The sequence below is a fragment of the Girardinichthys multiradiatus genome, chromosome 18 (genome assembly GCF_021462225.1).
Source record: "Girardinichthys multiradiatus isolate DD_20200921_A chromosome 18, DD_fGirMul_XY1, whole genome shotgun sequence".
NCBI lineage: Eukaryota > Metazoa > Chordata > Actinopteri > Cyprinodontiformes > Goodeidae > Girardinichthys > Girardinichthys multiradiatus.
In genome coordinates this window covers 31,886,250-31,906,653 of record NC_061810.1, presented here as the reverse complement: position 1 = coordinate 31,906,653, position 20,404 = coordinate 31,886,250, and the positions used below count along the sequence as shown (strand labels likewise).

The following is a 20,404-nucleotide window of genomic DNA, read 5'->3' as shown; positions in this document are numbered from 1 at the left end:
GTACTTATTTAGTGCTTTTCTAGTCTCATTGACTAAAGAAAGTACTTTTACTAGTACAAATAACATTTACCCATTCGCATACATGCAGAATTGGCAGACGACTTGGGGTTCGGTTTCTTGTGGCAGGGGGGTGGGCTAAAAGTTATTAAAAAGGTAAAATATTTTTGGCAACGCTAAATTTACTCTTAATTTCTTCCCATGAGTTATTGGCACGTTTTTCCTCTGAAAATCTTATTTTCTTTTACTGAGCATAAAGGAAGCTGACGTCCAGCAAATCAGCAGTCCAAAAATGAAGAGACATCAAAGGCATTTAGTAGCATGAATCTATAGTTCTATAATTATAAGCACTCAACTTGCAGACAGGCCTCATGTGACGATCACCTTTTATTGACAACTCACACTCAGCAGCTCGTGTCAAGGGAAACAAAGGAGACATTCTCACATTCTCTGGTTTACAGTGCCTTGCAAAAGTACATATGCCCCTTGAACCTTTTCACATTTTGTCACATTGCAGACAAAATTCTCAGTGCTTTTTGCTTAGATCTTATTTGATAGGCCAACACAAAGTAGATCAATGATGTGAAATAGAGAGAAAATTATACACTGCCTGGCCCAAAAAAAAAAAGCCACCTGGATTTAACGAAGCAAATAGGTACGAGCTTCCCACTGGATAATTACTGCATAGGTGATTATATTTCAGCTGGCAACAAGTTATTTAACCCCAACTGGTGCAATGAGTTGCTTCTTATTTTTTAAACAACCATATCGAAAGACACATCGTGGAAAATATGTCAGTCTGTTTCAGAAGGGTCAAATCATTGTCATGCATCAAGCAGAGAAAACATCTAAGGAGATTGCAGAAACTACCAAAATTGGGTTAAGAACTGTCCAACGCATTATTAAAAACTGGAAGGATAGTGGGGACCCATCGTCTTCGAGGAAGAAATGTGGCTGGAAAAAAATCCTGAATGATCGTGAACGGCGATCACTTAAACATTTGATGAAATCAATTAGAAGAAAAACAAGAGTAGAACTCCGGGCTATGTTTAATAGTGAAAGTAAGAGCATTTCCACACTCACCATGCAAAGGGAACTCAAGGGATTGGGACTGAACAACTGTGTGGCCTTCAGAAAACCACTAATCATTGAGGCTAACCGGAAAAAAGGCTTCTATTTGCTAAGGAGCATAAAGATTGGACTTTGGAGCAATGGAAGAAGGTCATATGGTCTGATGAGTCCAGATTTACCCAGTTCCAGAGTGATGGGCGCATCAGGGTAAGAAGAGAGGCAGGTGAATTGATGCACCCATCATGCCTTGTGCCTACTGTACAAGCCTATGGGGGCAGTGCTATGATCTGGGGTTGCTGCAATTGGTCAGGTCTGGGTTCAGCAACAGTATGTGTTCAAAGAATGAGGTCAGCTGACTGCCTGAATATACTGAATGACCAGGTTATTCTATCAATGGATTTTTTCTTCCATGATGGCACGGGCATATTCCAAGATGACAATGCCAGGATTCATCGGGTTCAAATTGTGAAAGAGTGGTTCAGGGAGCATGAGACATCATTGTCATACATGGATTGGCCATCACACAGTCCAGACCCTAATCACTTTGAGAATGTTTGGGATGTGCTGGAGAAGGCTTTGCACAGCGGTTAGACTCTACTATCATCAATGCAAGATCTTGGTGAAATATTATTGCAACTTTGAGTGGAAATAAATCTTGTGACATTGCAGAAGCTTATAGAAACAATGCCTCACCAAAGGTGTGCCGTAATCAAAGCTAAAGGTGGACCAACGACATATTAGAGTGTGTGACCTTTTTTTTTTGGTGGTGACGTTTTGTTTGGCCAGGCAGTGTACAAGCTTTTCAGAATTTTGCAATGAAAATATGTAAAGTGTGGTCCTTGTTTGTGTTCAGCCCCCTTGGAGTCAATATTTTGTAAAACCAACTTTTACTTCAGTATCATCTACACGTTTTAGGATGATAGATTGAACAGTATTATGTGATATGTTCGTCTTAGGATATTTCTTTATTATATAAACTCTGCATTAATCTTATTCTCAATGTAGTCTCTGACGTGTCTGTGTTCCATGGTCTTCATGATGCAGTTTCACTGATGTTCTCTAAGAAAGCTCTAACGTCTTCACAGAACAGCTGTATTTACACTAAATTTAGACTACACACAGACTATATTTACTTCAGATTTTTATAAGTTAAAGAATTTGAAAACCATGTAACCCTCTACTTCCCTGTGTTTCTATGTCATATAAAATCCCAAGAATATACAAAAATATACTCCACTGCTTGTTTTTCTTTCAGTCTGTCATCACTCACATGTTTTTGTTTGCCAACCGTGTCTAGGGAGGACATATAATGACCTGAACCAGTACCCAGTCTTCCCATGGGTTCTCACCAACTATGACTCAGAGGAGCTGGACTTGACCCTTCCAGGAAACTTCAGAGATCTCTCCAAGGTATGAAGACCTATTGGCCATGCAACTTCATGTTATTTATAAAAGAGGGACAAGAAGAGAACATTTTTATTTATTGGTTGGGGATGTCCTTATATAGATTTAAATAGCAACATATTATGACATTTCAAAAGATCCATCAACAATCTAAATTTAGAGGTTAGTGTAAGTAGTCTACAAAATGTTACATTTTTAAGTTATACTGTACATGATGACCTTATGAACAATGATTGGCAATATAGCAAAATCACCATATGATAGTTATTTTACAGTAAAATGACTTTTCCTTTTTATAACAGTTCATAAACCGCTAAAGTAAAATCCGAGGCAAAATAACATTTCTGCAAAAAATGGCAGTTGTGCAATATTGCCAACTTGTTTCAACTACAATAGTACACAAGTAGGACTTCAAGTACACTGTCTTAAACTCTTTTGCCTAACTTTATTTTTTATTTTTTATTTTTAAGATTAAAAACTGCAACAACACTTGGGTAAAGTTTACTCTTGCTTCATATTATGGATCTAATGGTGAGTTGGCCAGGTCTTGCTGCAGCAAAGCATCCCAAATTATAACACTTCCACCATCATGCTTCACAACTGGTATTAGGTTATTTCCCTTGAATGCTGTATTTGGTTCTTGCAAAACAGGATATTTGTTCTGGTATTGTTAAATTTTAGACTCATCTGTCCAAAGAACATTATTCCAGAAGTCCTGGTCTTTGGATGTTGTTTTGCATATTCTCCATTGTAGATTCTTTACAGTACAGTAGAATAGCTGATGTTATATTATTTTGAGACATTCTAGTACCTTATCAGATTTATAAAGCCTTGGACAGCTCAACAGACAGACAGGCATGTACAGGCTTTCTAAAAGCTTGTTGTAACTCACTTTCTTGAGTCTGTTCACCTGATAGCATCACGTCATAAAAACAGCAATGCACCAAATCATGACAATTCCAAAACTCATAAAGCTGTGCAATAACATGAGTCCTGGTAATGCTTCCCAATCACAGGAGCTCAGACACAATGTCCCTATTGCCCTGCAGCACTGATGAATAAATTTCAACGTTGATTTTTTTTTTACTGAAGGGGAGAAAACAGCAGATCACTCTACCCCAAACCATGGCCTGGTTTACTGGTTTTCCACCCCCTTCTGTCTCTATGTTTCGCTCTTGCACACTGCTGCTCACTGACCTGAAAACAGTTGCATTCCTGTCTGAGCACTCACTCACTTCAGTGTTGCCTTTTTCTCTCTTGTTCCCTTGAAGCACCAATGTTCTAACTTAGAGCCAGGCTTTCCAGTCTCACTTCTCAACATTTTGCATCAATTATTAGGTATTCAGTGTACATTTTTACAAACTTCAGAATAAGTATGCAAGTTACTAAAAGTGAAGAAAAAAAGTTAAGTCATTTCAATAACCCAGAACATCTTAAGCTACAACTGAGTTATCTAGCTACGGTCACTTCAGCAACTCTCAGGTTTACCTGTTGGGTACCAAGGTGGATCGAGAATGCCACCGCATGTGTGTGTATATGCAAGTGTGTTTAAGGGTGGTTGAGCAGAGCTGAGCCACATGCAACCCAACTGCCCTGGGGAGACAGTTATTTATTGTAATGTATTCCAGTGACATCCTCCCATGCTGTTTACAGGCCTGAGCTGCCTTCATTAGCATGGGTTCATAGCCCATGTCTCCTGACAGTTGTCCTTGGAACCTTGGGGCATATTCCTCCAAAAGTTCACTGATAGTGTTGCAGAGAGGGACAGAGGCCTTCACACATGTCCTCTCTTCTAAGTCTGCCCTTTTGTTCCATGATGGGTCTGTGATACTGGTACAGTCTCTGGAGACTTGTTCATTGTATAGTTAGACTGAGTGTCTTCCTCCGGTATGTTTCTCGTGCATGTGGTTTTAGTTTAAGATGTTGATGTCTGTGTTAGCAGTGATCTGGTATTGTCTTCTGATTTTGAACTTGGCATAAACTGGTATAAGATTTCACATTATGATATCCTAGATTAAAAATACTGTGGTTTTAGGGTATCACTGTATGTATTTATATTTAAAACAAAATGTGCAACATGATTTAGTGCTTTCATTAAAAACAAAAAAATGCAACAATTATCTCCACTACTGCTAACAATGAAACATAGTGATTATTACAGTTATACTGTTATCCAAAACATTTATTGTTATTTTGATTTTTGATACATAGACTTAAGCGCAAATACCACTAAAATGTATCAGTATTTTTCCAGGGCTTGTATACGCAGTTTTACTGTAATATTTTAGCCTATGCTCTTAAACTCCAATACCTGTCTCACATCTTGTAGACGTGTCCCTGGTTCAGCGCACCTGGATCAAATAGATGAATTACTGCTAGTCCTGCTAATGACCTAATTATTTAATACAGGTTTGCTGAGCCAGATTCACATTGAAAAGTTTCTGGAACTGCCTTTCTGAGGATGGAAGTGTGCGACATTTGTTTTTGCAGTTTTTTTCCTTATAGAATAACATGAGTATAATATGCTATTAGCTGGTTAATTATTCCAACTGTAGATTATTTTATTTATTTTAGCTGCCACAATTTGCCCTTTTCCACACTTTCTTTCAATAACAGATCCTTATTCAGAGCTCCTTCTTATAGCATAGCACAAGTATAAACAGCTGATATTGGCTGGTGAATTAGTTGGGCAACCTGCTCAGGTAGACGGCCTGCATCTATCTATTTTCTATCCTCATTTAATCTTTCCAGGATCTCGGGCAGCTGAATAGGTCACCAGTCTATCACAGGTCAACACAGTGACATGCAAAACAAAAACAAAACTATCTATGTATGCACTCACACTTTAAGGCAGATTAGAAGGACAAACATGTATGTTTTTTTGACTGTGTGAGGATTCGAGAGTACCCAGACAAAACCCACATATTCACACGGAGATCATGCAAGCGTCATATAGAAAGTCCCAGGCTGGACCTTCTTGCTATTAGCCAATGATGCAAACCCCACTACATGACTGTGGATCCCCAGTCACACAGTCAGCTGCTTAACAATTGTACTTTCAAAGTGTTACCTTACCCTCCCTTAGATTTAACACCATGGCTGCCTGTATTTTTTACCACCGGAAATATTTACAGACAGCTGAATTTTTCTTTCTTGTTTGTCAGCCTTCTTGCAGCCTGCTGTCTGGCAAGGCACAGCAACAGAAATGGGAAGGGGAAGGGATATCACTAGGTTTCCATATACACATTATAGTCAGAGAGTACTCTGGTGCCCCAGCACTTTCTCTTACATCTCAAACCGAAGGAGCAGTATGATGGAAGTTTTGCTTCAGTTCTGAAACTGGTATTTTTAAAACTTTTGTGTGTACCTTAATACCAATAACTAACCCATGGATCCCTGACATTTTGTTGAAATCATTTTGGTGGGTTTCCCTGCAATACAAACAACAATTTTTTACAATGAATGTAAAACTGTTCCATCTAAAATCTCTTGAAATGTATGAGTTGTGTAAGAAATTTCATTGAATAGAAATTTTCCGTTTCAACAAAATTTTTGATTGTTTGAGTAAATTGAGTAAATTGTTTAAATTCAAAACTGGATTTTATTTTAACATTTCTACTAGACTCACAATGTCTTAACAACATACACATCATACACATTTTAGTCTATTTCTTACAAATGTTAATTTTAATATACAGTATAGGTGGTTATAAAATCAGTGCTGTCAGCTGTCATCCACTGGTATTTGGACTGCAGTTTTGAAACATTCACCTTCTGCAGTCAGAAGATATGTACAAATGCATAAGAGTAAGCATTTGTTTTCTTTTATTTTTTGCATGATTGAACATTATTGGATTAACCAAATGCAATGTGTGGTCTACTGACTTTTTAATAACACTTCTCTTTTACAATTTAATCTCACACTAGAGATGCACAAGGCTCACTTTCCCACAGATTAGTCATAGTCAAAACCTGCTTCTACCATGTGATTGACTGTTACTAGGTGGACACCACTGTTTAAACTGCTCCAGGTCTGATCCACCACATAGTATGCTCCCAAATCTGTACGCACCCACAATTGCCTGCTGACTAGGCATTCAATGAACTGTAAGCAGTGTTACTGAATATTTTACTGTTGTGCCTCGAGGCCAAACTTCTGCATATTTGGATGTCAGATATATTTACGCAGTGAAGTGTTTCATTAGATCCTAATGATTATTTCTTGATGGAGTGACAGGTCTATGATAGATGAAGGAAGGTTTCCTCATAGTTGTTAAATGGTGCAATAAAGATTTTAATTGCAAAAGACGGTGAAAGAAGCAGATGTAGTTTACCTCTGCTTTTTCTCACCCTTATTACAATTCATGTTATGTATGTAATGTAAAACAGAAATAAAAACATATTCATGTAAATAGTTCTAATAAAATGGCATAACTGCATCCATGAACCACTGCAATGCAGTTTAAACTATGATTTTTACCCAAATTGTAGTTTTATAAATTTCAGCATCTTAAAAGGAAGCTTGGCTGCCACATATTGCCCTTTCTGCACTTTCTTTCTATAACAGATCTTTATTCATTCTCGCTTTCATTCCAGCCAGGCTGTTTGTGAGCACATCTGCTTTATCTTGATTTGGAGCAACTTGATTGCATTAGACTGGAGCTCCATGCAGAGCTGCTTCTGACAACAGAAGCAAAAATGACTGTGACTTGCCCTGACAGAGCACCATAGCAACATACAGTAATGTAATTTGTTTTGAAATATAAAATGCAATATGCTTCTCTTTGGGAGGTGGCTTCGACATGAGCAAACAAAAGGAGACACTGTTCGCGTTCACTCACCAACAGCCATGGTCGTTTCCAGTTGCCTTGGTGAGCAACAGCAGCGCTGATCCTGATTGGATCTGAAGCCAGTCAAAGTTTGATCATACTTTGCTTAGTTCTGTTGATGTGTTTCAGTGGGTCAGGTGTTATACAAGAAATGAACTCAGATAAAAGTAAGTGTGGAACTGTCTAATGCAGTTGTTTTCATTGTCTTATATCTATGATCAGTGTGATATGCAATGCAGAGAAAAGGAACGAGGTGATTTTTCTTTGTTGCAAAGAGGCAACAGAGCCCATATTGAACTTAACAGATGGTGAATATGACAGCACTAAAAGCACTAAAGTGCTACTGACATGCTTATGCAATAAATTAGTTTTTTATTTCACATAAAATTCATATCATGCATTCCCCTCATAAAAGTTATAGGTCCCCACAGTTAAGTTATTCGTTTGAAATTAATGCAAAAGTTAGCTTTAGAGATAGTTATTTGAATATCAAATATAATGTTACCTTTAACTTTATATTATAAATCATATTTGCTGGACATCTGGCCAAGTCAGCATCCAGGCTGTTTTAAAGATGTATACGTACTGACCTGGATGTAGCAGTTCATGATAAGCTTAAACTGTCCCAGAAACAACAATTTGGACTCTTCATTATGCAAAGCTTCCATGTTTCTGTAGCCCAGTCCGTAGTCTGAGTGATCACAGTGCTCAAGTAGTAACTCTCTCGCAGTTACATATTCTATGACACATTTTATCCATTCTTTACTTGGGAGTAATAGATTCATGTAATATATGTTGATAAGATTATATCTCTTAATGATTGTTATTTATTTTGTATTCAAAAGAGGTCACAATTTAGCACTGTCTTTTGTTGCTCTAAATTTATGAGGAGTGAGACTTTTAAGTGTCTCCAGTCTTATTTTATTCCTTGAGAGGTTGCTGTCGGATTGATTATGGATGCAACTTCTGCTATTAAAGTGGGTAGTAGGTTACTGTAAAGCAGTTTGTTTTGAATGCTTTTTGTAAATATGGAGCTGTATTTTAAAGAACCCACTGAAAACTTGGTAGACCTGTTCTTTTTTCTTTGTCAACAAAAGCCCACAGAGTAAATCTTGTGCTGATTGACCATCAGAGAAGACACTTAGGTTTCTGAAAAAAAATTAACAACACTGCTGAGCGCAGATCAGGTATGATTTTAGGGTTGAAATTTAACAGGTATTGTAGTTAATGTTCTATGTCACCATTTATGATCGTTAATAACTCATCTGTACATGACATTCAGGGATTTTTTCCAACCCTGACCGCATTCTCAATCTACAACAGAGAATTATCGCTTTAAAATTGGTCAAACACAGAATTAATATGCCCTTTTAGCAAATTAAAAAAATAGTAAATGCCAAATCAACATTGAATTAATTTCAGTCAGGCAGTCATTTTCTATACCGCTTCTTCCATAGTGGGTCACAGGGGAGCTGGTGCCTATCTCCAGCAGTCTATGGGCAGGAGGCGGGGTACACCCTGGACAGGATGCCAGTCCATCGCAGGGCAACACACAAACAACCATGCACACACTCATTCACACACCTAAGGGCAATTTAGAGAGACCAGTCAACATAGAGGCATGTCTTTGGACTGTGGGAGGAAGCCAGAGCACCCGGAGAGAACCCACGCATGTACGGGGAGAACATGCAAACTCCATGCAGAAAGTCGAATCCAGGACCTTTTTGCTGCAAGGCAACAGTGCTACCAACTGCGCCACCATGCAGCCCCTGAATTAATATTTTTTTTTATTATTATTATTTTCATAATTTTGCAGCTGTGAGGCTCTGATCGGCCTGATCCCCCAACACACATACAGTAGCTATCTGTATTTATTCTGGCAATGACACCAGAACCAGAATGTGTGGTGTTAAAGCTCTGACTAGACTGAGAAGTGTTTAGATTGTCCATAGCTTTTAGCCCATTCTGTAGCAATGAAGATGACAAAATAGCTAAATATGCTAATATATGTAATCAATGACCATTTCTCCAGGTCATACCCCAACCTTTGAAAGATGAAGGGTGTAAAAGTGATTTTACTGATTTGTATTCTCTTTATTTGCTTTTCAAGAAGCCGAGTGTTTACATGTAGGAAAGTTCGGTCAGAAGTCAGGTCCTTAATTCATGCAAAGATGAGAGATGAGGGATCACAAACCTAAGATGGTTCAACATTATACATTTAGCTCTCCTTTTTCTTTTATCTACTTATTTACCAAACTTGCCACACCCCTGAATGCACAATTGCATGTTTTTTTATTACTAATAATAAATCTTTCACATTGTTTTTATTTGTCTAGTACAATTTGGCATACAGCCGCTTTCATAATGCAAAGATTGCAAAAGAGGAAGATACACATTTCCTTTAAATTGATTTATTCTACAAAGAATAACTAAAAGTAAAGTTATGCTCATTGCCTTATGGTTGGCCTTATGAATGGCATCACATCCCAAAAATAATGCTGCAGGCCCCATCAGGCAGGGGCATGTTCTGTTGTTATCTGTAAATGTCTTTGCTTGCAAAAAACAAGTTTCGATATGATAAATAAAAGGGTTTTTGTTTCTGCACAAGAGGCCATGTACTGGTAATCCTTATTACATTTATACTAACACAGCTGAACAAGTTGGGAAAACTGTGAGAATGTTCTTGTTTCATTCATGTACAGCGACACAATGATTTAATAGGAAATACCTTGTCAACTAAATTGTTTTTGGATCCCTTCTGTGTAGCTTGGGGCTTCTTACAAAAAGTAACCTTGTATTTTGCCTCCCATGTTTTTTTTCAAAACAAACCAAACACATTTTTTAAGTATCAAAATATAGAACTTGTGTTCTCATGAGAACTTATGATTTCTCTAAAAAACACCAAAATTTTAACTAAACCTGCTAACATATATTCATTCACTATTTGGCCTTTTTTCTGGCACTACATCCCATAGTATTTTTAAAGCAACAAACATGAATATAGGCTATTTGAGAAGCTTAGTACTGGTACAAAATGGTACTTGCAGTTCACTTCTCCATCTTTGATTTCCTATTTTTCAAATGTATTTTATTGATTCTTTTTTTTTTGCCTTTCTCTAAACTGCATTAGTTAAACTTAGCAGTGGCTTGATGGAGTGTGTGACGTCTTGTGACTCACACCCGAATCCATCTGGGCCAAGACGTCACATGCAAGGCTATTACCACCCCATAAATCTATGTAGATCTCAATAAACTTCTCCTTCAGTCTATTCTGTTTTGCTAACACTGATGTGGTATGCCATTAAACTTAGAGGAAGAACAAAAATATCTACGTTTAGTTAGGACCCTTTAAGCTTAAAGCCTGAGGAATGTGCAGTGTGCCACACAAAGATGTGGCTGTAGAGATACTGTATCTGAGTTTGACAGAGACTTCATCTGGATAAAGATTAACAGCAGAGTTTGAATAATTCCAGGAAATTGCTATAGTTTTACATTTCGATCTAAAAACATTTGTAGTTGAAGGCGCTTATGTCATTTCTTCTAAACCTTCTGTTGCAGCTTTGAGGCAGAAAAGCTGTCATTGATGAAATTACCAGTCTTCCTCCCCCCATGTTACTAATTCAGTGATACTGAGCATATTAATATTGACTGCCAATATGCCTCTAGGGCTCTTATATTGGATGGTGTGATTGAAAATGCAGGAAAAGCAATTTATTTACCACTAAATGTAGGTTTAATGGGGGTAATTTTGTTGCATTAAGAACGCATGAAAATGAAAGGGCAAAGCCTGAGTTATGGTGTCACAACAATGCAAAGCTATTATGGAGGAGGGGGTTTAATTATTAACCACACTATCAAAGATGCTAACAGTGAAATAAGTGTCTCAATGGTGTATGCAGAAGACTACATATTTTGTTTTATCTTCATAATTATGCACAATCAACAAAGATATTAATGACTTTCTTCCCCATTACATTGTTCTAATCATAGGACAATAATTTCGCCAATGTTGAAAAACGTATTCTTTGTTCAGATTTTGGGGATCTTTGGTGACATATAGACCTGCTTCTTCTTTTTCATAAACAAAATGTGTTTTAGCAGTAGAACCCCAATTTCAGTATAGTTGTGACGATGTGTTAAACATAAATAAAAACAGAAAACAATGATTTGCATATCTTGTTCAACCTATATGCAATTGACTACACTACAAAGACAAGATATTTAATGTTCAAACTTCATTGTCCTTTTGCAAATATTTATTCAGTTTGATTTTGATGTTTGCAACACGTTCCAAAAAAGCTGGGACAGGTGCATGTTTACCACTGTGTTACATCATCTTTTATTTATACAACATTCATTGAGAGTTTGGGAACTGAGGACACTAATTGATGAAGTTGAATTATTTCCCATTCTTAATAGATGTACAGCATCAGTAGCTCAACAGTCCGGGGTCTCTGTTGTCATATTTTGGGCGTCATATTGCACCACACATTTTAAAATGGAGACAGGTCTGGGCTGCAGGCCAGACTAGTACCCACACTCTTTTACAACGAAGCCACGCTGCTGAAACATGTGTAGAATGTGGCTTGGCATTGTCTTGCTAAAATAAGCAGGGATGTCTCTGAAAAAGACGATGCTTGGAAGGCAGCACATGTTGCTCCAAAATCTGTATGTACCTCTCAGCCTTCACAGATGTCCAAGTTATCAATGCCATGGGCCACATACCATCACAGATGCTTGCTTTTGAACTTTGCACTGATAATAAACTGGATAGCATTTTTTCTGTTTGGCCCAGAAGACACGACGTCCATGATTTCCAAAAGCATTCTGAAATGTGGACTCGTCAGACCACAGCACACCTTTCCACTCTGTCATTCCATCTCAGATGAGCTCAGGCCCAGAGAGGCCGGTAGCGTTTCTGAGTGTTGTTTATATTTGCCTTTCGCTTTGCATGGCAGAGTTTTAACTTGCACTTTTAGCATCAAACTGTGTTAACTGATGATGGCTTTCTGGAGTGTTCCTGAGCGCACGTAGTAATATCTGTTACAGAATGATGTCTGTTTTTATTGCAGTGACTCCTAGTCTTTTGTTGTCCTTGTCCCAGCGTGTATGTGTTGCAAAGATCACATTCAAAATGAGTGAATATTTGCCAAAAACAATGATCTTTATCATTGTGCACATTAAATATCCTGTGTTTGCATCTAAGTTGAACAGGAATTTGTTAATCATTGTATTCTGTTTCTATTTACATTTTATACAACTTCCCAACTTCATTGTAATTGGGGTAGTATTTCAGGTCTGTTTTCTGTTAAAAACAACATTCAGCCAGTGAGAGTGGTTTTTTTCTTTCCTTCACCCTTAGTGAGCCATCCTTTGGCATTTTACTGTTATAACCTTTTATAATTTTGACAGAAGTCAGGACAACAGGACCTTTTTAAGTACCAGAAGAGTAATGTGGTTTGACATAAAGAAGATTCATAGAGTAAAAAGCTCTATTTCTGTTTTAAACTTTCCAGCAACCTGAGCTGATATTATTTCTGCTCTCCTCAAGATGACGCTGTTAGATTTTGCCACTTGATATATGTACTACATGTACCAAGATTGGCTTATTATCCTAATGTCCACACATATTTTTGCTGCAAATAACAAGAGAAATAACTTTTATTTTTTAACCTGGAATCAACATTGTGTTTTCTAACCTTCCCTTATATAACATTTATCCCATTTAAAACAAAACACTTCTATTCAATTCAATTCAATTCAGTTTTATTTATATAGCGCCAATTCACAACACATGTCGTCTCAAGGCACTTCACAAAGTCAGGTACATACATTCCAATTAATCCTAACCATTGAACAGTGCAGTCAGTTAGTTATTTATTCAAATTGGATAAAAAGTTTTTCTGTCTAAGAAAACCCAGCAGATTGCATCCAGTCAGTGACTTGCAGCATTCACTCCTCCCTTCTGTTGTGCTAACAACTAATATTCTCTTCTTAACATTGAATTGTGGCGCTGCTCACAGTTGAGTTAAAGTGTCATAAATGCTTCTCTTTTGGTTGTTACTGTTTTTGTACAAATGTACTAATTGTGACCCATCTTTTGTGAAAATGTGTCTGCTGTGGCTCTTATTGTTATATCTGTGTACAGTACCAAAAGAGATCATACCCCTTGAGCTGTTTTATCACGCTACAAGCACAAACTTCAGTGTATTATGTTGGGATTTTATGTGTTAGACTAACAGTGAAACATAATTGTGGAGCTGGTTTGATACATGGCTTTCTAAAGAATTCGTAGGGATAAAAGTTTGAAACGTATGGCTGTTTTCATTCCCACCCAAATAAATACTTTTTAGAACCACTGCCAAACAGCTAAATAGACAATTGTTGCCTATTCTTCTTTGTAAAATAGCTCAGGTTGGATGAAGATCTTCTGTGAATTTTAATTATCAAGTCTTCATACAGATTCTAAGTTAGAATTGGTTGGTTGGTTTATAGTTGTGTCATATTTGGTTCATGTTTAGATGATGGATTGAACAGTACTCAAATAAATTATTAAATATATTATTTTATGCTTTAGACTTCTCAACTTTATCCCTAACCTGTTTGGTATTTTCCTTGACCTTCATGGTGCTGTTGTTTCACTAGTGTTCTCCAGTCAACCTTTGAGGCTCTAATAGAAGAGCTACAGTATATTTATAGAGAGATTAATTCCATGTGAGGCTCTATTTATTTATTTTCTTTATTATTATTATTTACTCTCGGGCTGCACGGTGGCGTAGAACTGTTGACTTGCAGCAAGAAGGTCCTGGGTTCGACTCCTGGCCGGAGGTCTTTCTGCATGAAGTTTGCATGTTCTCCCCGTGCATGTGTGGGTTCTCACTGGGTACTCCGGCTTCTTCCCACAGTCCAAAGACATGCCTCTATGTTGACTGGTCTCTCTAAATTGCCCTTAGGTGGGAATGAGTGTGTGCATGGTTGTTTGTCCTGTATGTCTCTGTGTTGCCCTGCGACGAATTGGCGACCTGTCTAGGGTGTACCCTGCCTCTCACCCGTAGACTGCTGGAGATGGGCACCAGCTCCCCTGTGACCTTCTATGGAAGAAGCAGTATAGAAGATGAATAAATGAATGTATTTACTCTATTTAATGATTAGGTACCTCTGAAAGCACTTGGTTGCAGTGTGAAAAGAGAGTTGAAGAAAAATGCACACCATGCTTTTTACACCCTTACTTGTATTACAAAATGTAAAGTATTTGAAAGCCATGTTTAATTTTCCTTATAAAATCTAAACAAAATGCATTCAGGGTTTTGGTTGTACTTAACTTAATTTTACTTTGCATTAGTAAACTAAAATTAAGTAACCAACATTGCCAGAACTAAGTCAGTAAGTATATAATGTACTTACTGACCTAGAAAGATGACTACTTACCAGATAGCCAAAGAAGCATACCTGTCATGACTACATCCCTATTAGGGGATATTTAAAACACGTTTATTCTTAAAAGAGGTGATTATATGCAAAGTAAAAGGGACATGTTTTGCTGTTCACACATAAGTACTTATTTTCTTTACGTCTGAGCAACTTTAATTAATTTTAAGGTTGGATGACAAAGCAGTGACAAAAAATGACCTACTACTATTGACATTTACTTGTGTGATTTATAGCTATTATTCAACCATAAAATGAACATGTATTGTTAATAATATAATTATTGTACCATGCAAATACACATCTAGAAACTCTGAACTATTTAAAGAAACCGTCTCATTAAAAAAATATTTTTAAAAATAATAAACCTATATGGCTAAAATGATGCCTTTCTTTAAGTTGATGTGTAAATTAACATCTCAAAATTCTATATTTAACCATAGTTAAATGTCAGAAACTTGTAAGCAAGAAGGCATTAATAAAAGAAGCAAGAAACATATTTACCCTGTATTTACCTAACCAAAACATTCCAGTTAAAGGATACACAGATGCACTGCTTTCTTAAATTTCCAAATTCAAAAAAATGCATATTTATTTGCCATCTTAAATAGTGCGAAACGTGCTTTAGGGAGGAATAATGAGTTTTAATTACATTAGTAAACTAAAATTAAGTAACCAACATGCCAGAACTAAGCTCTCTCTTTCCTTATTTTTAGCCTGTTGGTGCATTGAATCCAAAGCGTGCGGCATTTTACTCTGAACGCTATGAGACAGGAGAGGATGACCAGACACCTCCATGTCATTACGACTCCCACTACTCTACTGCTGCCACCACTCTACATTGGCTTCTCAGAATAGTGAGTATGATCACTCCTTTAACCACCCCCATTCCTGTCATTATTCCGGGCTGAGAATTAGTCAAGTATGTGAATAGGAATGAAGTCAAACCAAGGCCCAGACAGCCTTTTGTTTCATTTTTTGCATGTAGTGGTTGACTGTCACTTGTCTGACTTGATGATGTTGTTATTTTGAGGTCGGTTGGCTTCTGCACCGGACGCAGCTCAACATTTCAATTTGATTGGGGTTGAGTTAGACCAATGGCGCTCAGAAAACACATTTCACAGGCCAGTAAACCAGCATATGTGAACTAAATAAAGAGTGGCTGGGTAATGATTTACAGGGGCTGCTGTGACAGGTTTATGTGTTTCAGGCAACCCAGTGAGCACTGAAGACATGTCCATCAAGGTTACTGAGCACTGTCCTCATTTACTGTGGAAGAGGAGCAGGAGGCGCCACACCTCCAGTATGGTTCCTATAAAACAGGCCATTATAACCTGCAGGGCTTCTTTGAATCAGTTCACATATTACTTTGAAAAACTTGCATAACTGAAACAGTTTTATGGAGAAAATGTCATGTAACTATCCTGTGCCCATAATTAGAAGAAAGGAGCTGATGAACTGAGAGTTCCCTGAAATAAGCTAGAAAGGTTTCAGTGGATTTGTGTGCCTTATATGGTGACTGATCTGTTCTCTACAACAGTGAATAAATGTGTAATCCTCTCTCTTGAAATACTAGTTTGATTTTCAACTAGTGGTATTACCACCTTTAGTCAGCATGTCAAGAAAGTGGAACACAATCATCGTTTTCAATTTGAGCTTTGGTGGATTTGATGTCTTATTTTTCTTTTTCTGCAGGAGCCCTTTACCACGTTCTTCCTTGGTGCCAACAACAACAAATTTGACCATCCTGACCGCACATTTTCAGCCATCACGCGCTCTTGGAGAAACTGTCAAAGAGATACATTGGATGTAAAAGTGAGAAATATAACAATGCAAGGTGGATGTTTTACCCTTGCATTTTTAGAACCATCATGCATTTCTTTATGTATTCATCAATCTGGTTCCATGGTTTAACGTTGAGACAAAGTTCAACTCTGAAAATAACAAAAGAATAGATTAAGACTGGGTATCAGCAGTGTCTTAGCTGTTCAGGATATATGCAGAATGATATAAAACCGGTCTTTCTTCCCCATTAAAGCTCTCAAGACTATAAAAATAAATAGTATGCCATTAATTATGCATGCCTTATCTGAACAAAAAAAATCACAAACCCTCAGTGTGCACATAACCTCTGCATGTTGGATTTATTGCATGCAAAAAGCAACGTATTTTAGAGGTAGATTGTTGTTGAACAAAGCCTCAATCAGAAAGAAAAACAAAGCCCTCTCTCTGCAGATTCCCACTAAAAAACATTGTACCCTGCTGATTTGCCTCCATTTTGCCCAATGTATAACACACAGCAGGGAAACGCACTGACCTCAAAGTGTCATATATTTCTAGAACACCCTGCGTAGGGTAGTGTTGCCTCAGGCAATTAATAAAGCATTAATGACAAAAGCTATTTAAAATGTAGTCTTTTATGTACAGACAGGGCTTTTACTTGGCAGAATCAGGGGGAGAACCAGCAATCCTTGTGAGAAAGAGGTAACACTAGAAGCCAGTGAACAACTTGATAGTCCAACGCCACCCTGTTAACAAATATAGTCTACGTTTGGCTACTTGTACGTCTGCATGCATTTGTTTTTACAGACCAAAGAAGGTTGCTAAACTTTTAGAGGCATTGTACTATGAAGGACAATGCAGGATTCCTAACGGTATTTCATAATTTATTAGCAATAGGAAAATATTACATAAGAGCTATTGGGTTTGAGTTACTTATGGCATCTAGCATAGGCAAACTGCAAGGACATGGTACAGGATATACCACCAAAACCAGAAAAATGAAGAAAAATTTGCCATTGTTTTCATTTTTTTATTTTTATAAAAATCTAAAATGTCTGCCATGCATTTGTATTCAGCCCCTTTAGAGACTTTTAAAGTAGGTATGGGCAATTAAAAAAATATTCAAAACTTTCCAAATTTCATGTTGGACTGTGCAATTGATCATCTGAAAATGCATATAGTGTGACATAAATGTAAACCTATCAAGACATCTTCATGCACCTAAACTATCACGGGCTGGAAAAGGAGGGCGTTATTCAAAGTAAGAGCAAAGATGCCTATGTTAATTATGACACAACTACAGTTCTCATGAGAGAATCTGTTAAACAGACAACTTCACCTCTATGTTCTAGTTTGTGACGGTCTACCATGGATATTCCGAAAAATACATTGAAGTTTGTAGGTTTAACGTGATAAAATGTACAACAACTCAATGGGAAATAATATTATTGTGTACCAGTAATATTCTTTTAGCTGGTTACTGTGCTATTTGCTGTGTTCTCTACACGTTTAAAGTATTTTATGTTTATTATTGTAAATATGTTTCATATAACCAGCGCATCGCCAATGATAAAACCAAATACAAAATTACCTCAAAAATTTGAAACACCAAAAGTGGGTATGAAACAAAGGTAGTAGGCTCCAGGGTTAAGGTCGGTCTGGCTCAGACCACTGAACAGTCCATTGGGCCTCTGATTTAAAGGGAGCTTGTTTTTACCAGGGTCTTTCTTTCATTAACCCCAGCCTCCTCCTGTAGTAATGATGACAAGGCCGAGGGAGGCTGCGCTCCTTGTGGGAATGACCCCTTAAAAGAGCAAGTCAAATGGAAACACCCCTGACAGAATAACCTCTACTTCATGAAAATACCATCATTTATATTAATAAATTTCCAAACCTTTCATTTATTTCTGTGTGAACATGCAGTCAGGTTCTACTGGTACAGGTGCCCATTGATAAAGAGAGATAGGCTTTTCTTTAAAGCAGTTAAGACAAATCCACACACATGGAAACACACACACAAACTGCCAGTGTGTTGTCTGAAGGTATCCAGCAGCACTCTCCTGGTGACAGATTTTGACAAACATGTCATTAAGGTGACACAGTGTAAAGCAATGTAGGCCTGAGTGATTGACTTGTTAGCCCATTACAATGCTGTTGCAGAATTAATGGCTACCAGGGGAGGGTGGCTTGAAAGCGGAGCTGGCAGTTTTAACAGCTTGGCAGTGAGTTACGGCAGCAAGTTTACAACCAAAAAAAGAAGACGGAAATGCAGTTATGTGTATGTGGAAGAAAAGAAGGAAACAAAGATATTTTTTATTTTATTTTACTCCTTTTCCTGTCATGTGCAGAGGGTGAAATTTGACCAACAGCAGACCAGTAGTCTTATTGGCCTGTACCATGTCATGGTAACTCACTCTCTAAAAACCAATTGATTTAATGGTGCCTAAAAGCACTGAGCCTTACGTTTCCCATAGGCAGAATAAAAGTCTTTAATACCACTGAATCTGACAAATGATGTTTTTATAAAATAAAGACAATTAGTGGAGTTAAGATAATGACTTACATCTTAATAATCTCAGCCTGAGAGAAAGACAATTATACTTGTCTGTGTATCCAATGAGGACAGGGTAAAAGATCTACATTCCTAAAGTGCTTACACCTCATTGTACAAAGGCTCTACTCACTTATCCTTTCTTAGCTTTTTAATCTAGAGGATAAAGAAACAAAATGGAGACACCAAGTGCCTTTATTTCCCATTACCAAACTTGGTATGTGATAGACCAACACATTGTACTACATAATTGTGAAGTAAAAGAAAAATTATACACATTTTGTTTTACAAATGAACATATGAAAAATGTGGTGCACATTTTAATTTAGCCATCTTTACTCATACCCATAAATCTAATCTGGTGTGACCGATATCATCATACATCAGCTAATTAGTAGATCTAGTAGACCTGTCTGTAATTTAATGTCAGTATGAATGCTCTGTGAAGGCTTCAGACGTTTGTGGTTTGTTAAAGAAGATTACTGAACAATCAGCATGAAAAAGAGCAAGGAACCCACCAGACTGGTCAGAGATAAAATTGTGGAGGACAATATTCTATGCTTTGGATGCCTAGGGAACACTGTCTAGTTCATTGGAATTTGGGAAGAATTTGTCAAAGCTTCAAACCTACGAAGAAATGTCGATCCTCCTAAACTGACAGACCAGCTGGAGGAGCATTAATCACCGAAGCAACCAACAGGCCCATGGTAACTCTGAAGGAGCTGCAGAAATTCATGGCCTAGATGGCAGAATCTGTCGATGGGACAATTTTATCTTGTGCATTCCTTAAATCGAATTGTTGTTGCAGATTGTCACAACCCATGTATGGGACATAGCAAACATATGGAAGATGTTCTGGTTTAATGAGAGAAACTGTTTAATTTTTGGCCTACATACAAAACACTGTGTGACAGAATGTCAATACTGCATGTCACTCAAACACACAATCCCCATGGTAAAACATGGTGGTGGCAGCATCATGCTTTGGGGTGGCTTTTCTACAGCTGGGACAGGGAAGCTGGTCAGGATTGATAGAAAGCTAGATGGAGCCAACGACAGGGCAATACTGGAAGAAAACTTGTTAGAGGCTAGCAAAGAATTATGATTAAGGTGGAGGTTTACCTTACAAGAAGGACAATAACCCTAAAATACAAGCAGATCAAAACATATTCACATGATAGAATGTCCAAATGTAAATCTAATCCAAAAGACATGCAGCTGCAATTGCAGCAAATGGTGGATGTACCAAGTATTGACTCAAACATTTTACTACTGCACCATACATGGCTGTTTGAAAAATGTTTTGATAACCATTTATTATTTTTCTTTGACTACATAATCA

At 37.4% G+C, this 20,404-nt stretch overlaps 1 protein-coding gene across 8 annotated transcripts in view; it reads left to right on the top strand.

Annotated features, from left to right (window-relative positions):
* nbeab (neurobeachin b) overlaps positions 1 to 20,404 on the top strand; it is a 302,755-nt gene that overhangs the window by 254,492 nt on the left and 27,859 nt on the right. For all 8 annotated transcript variants that reach the window (XM_047391759.1, XM_047391756.1, XM_047391755.1 and 5 more), the window contains 3 exons: positions 2,366 to 2,478; positions 15,446 to 15,586; positions 16,425 to 16,544. In XM_047391759.1, the coding sequence (XP_047247715.1) occupies positions 2,366 to 2,478; positions 15,446 to 15,586; positions 16,425 to 16,544 (374 nt within the window). The remainder of the gene's footprint in view (positions 1 to 2,365; positions 2,479 to 15,445; positions 15,587 to 16,424; positions 16,545 to 20,404) is intronic.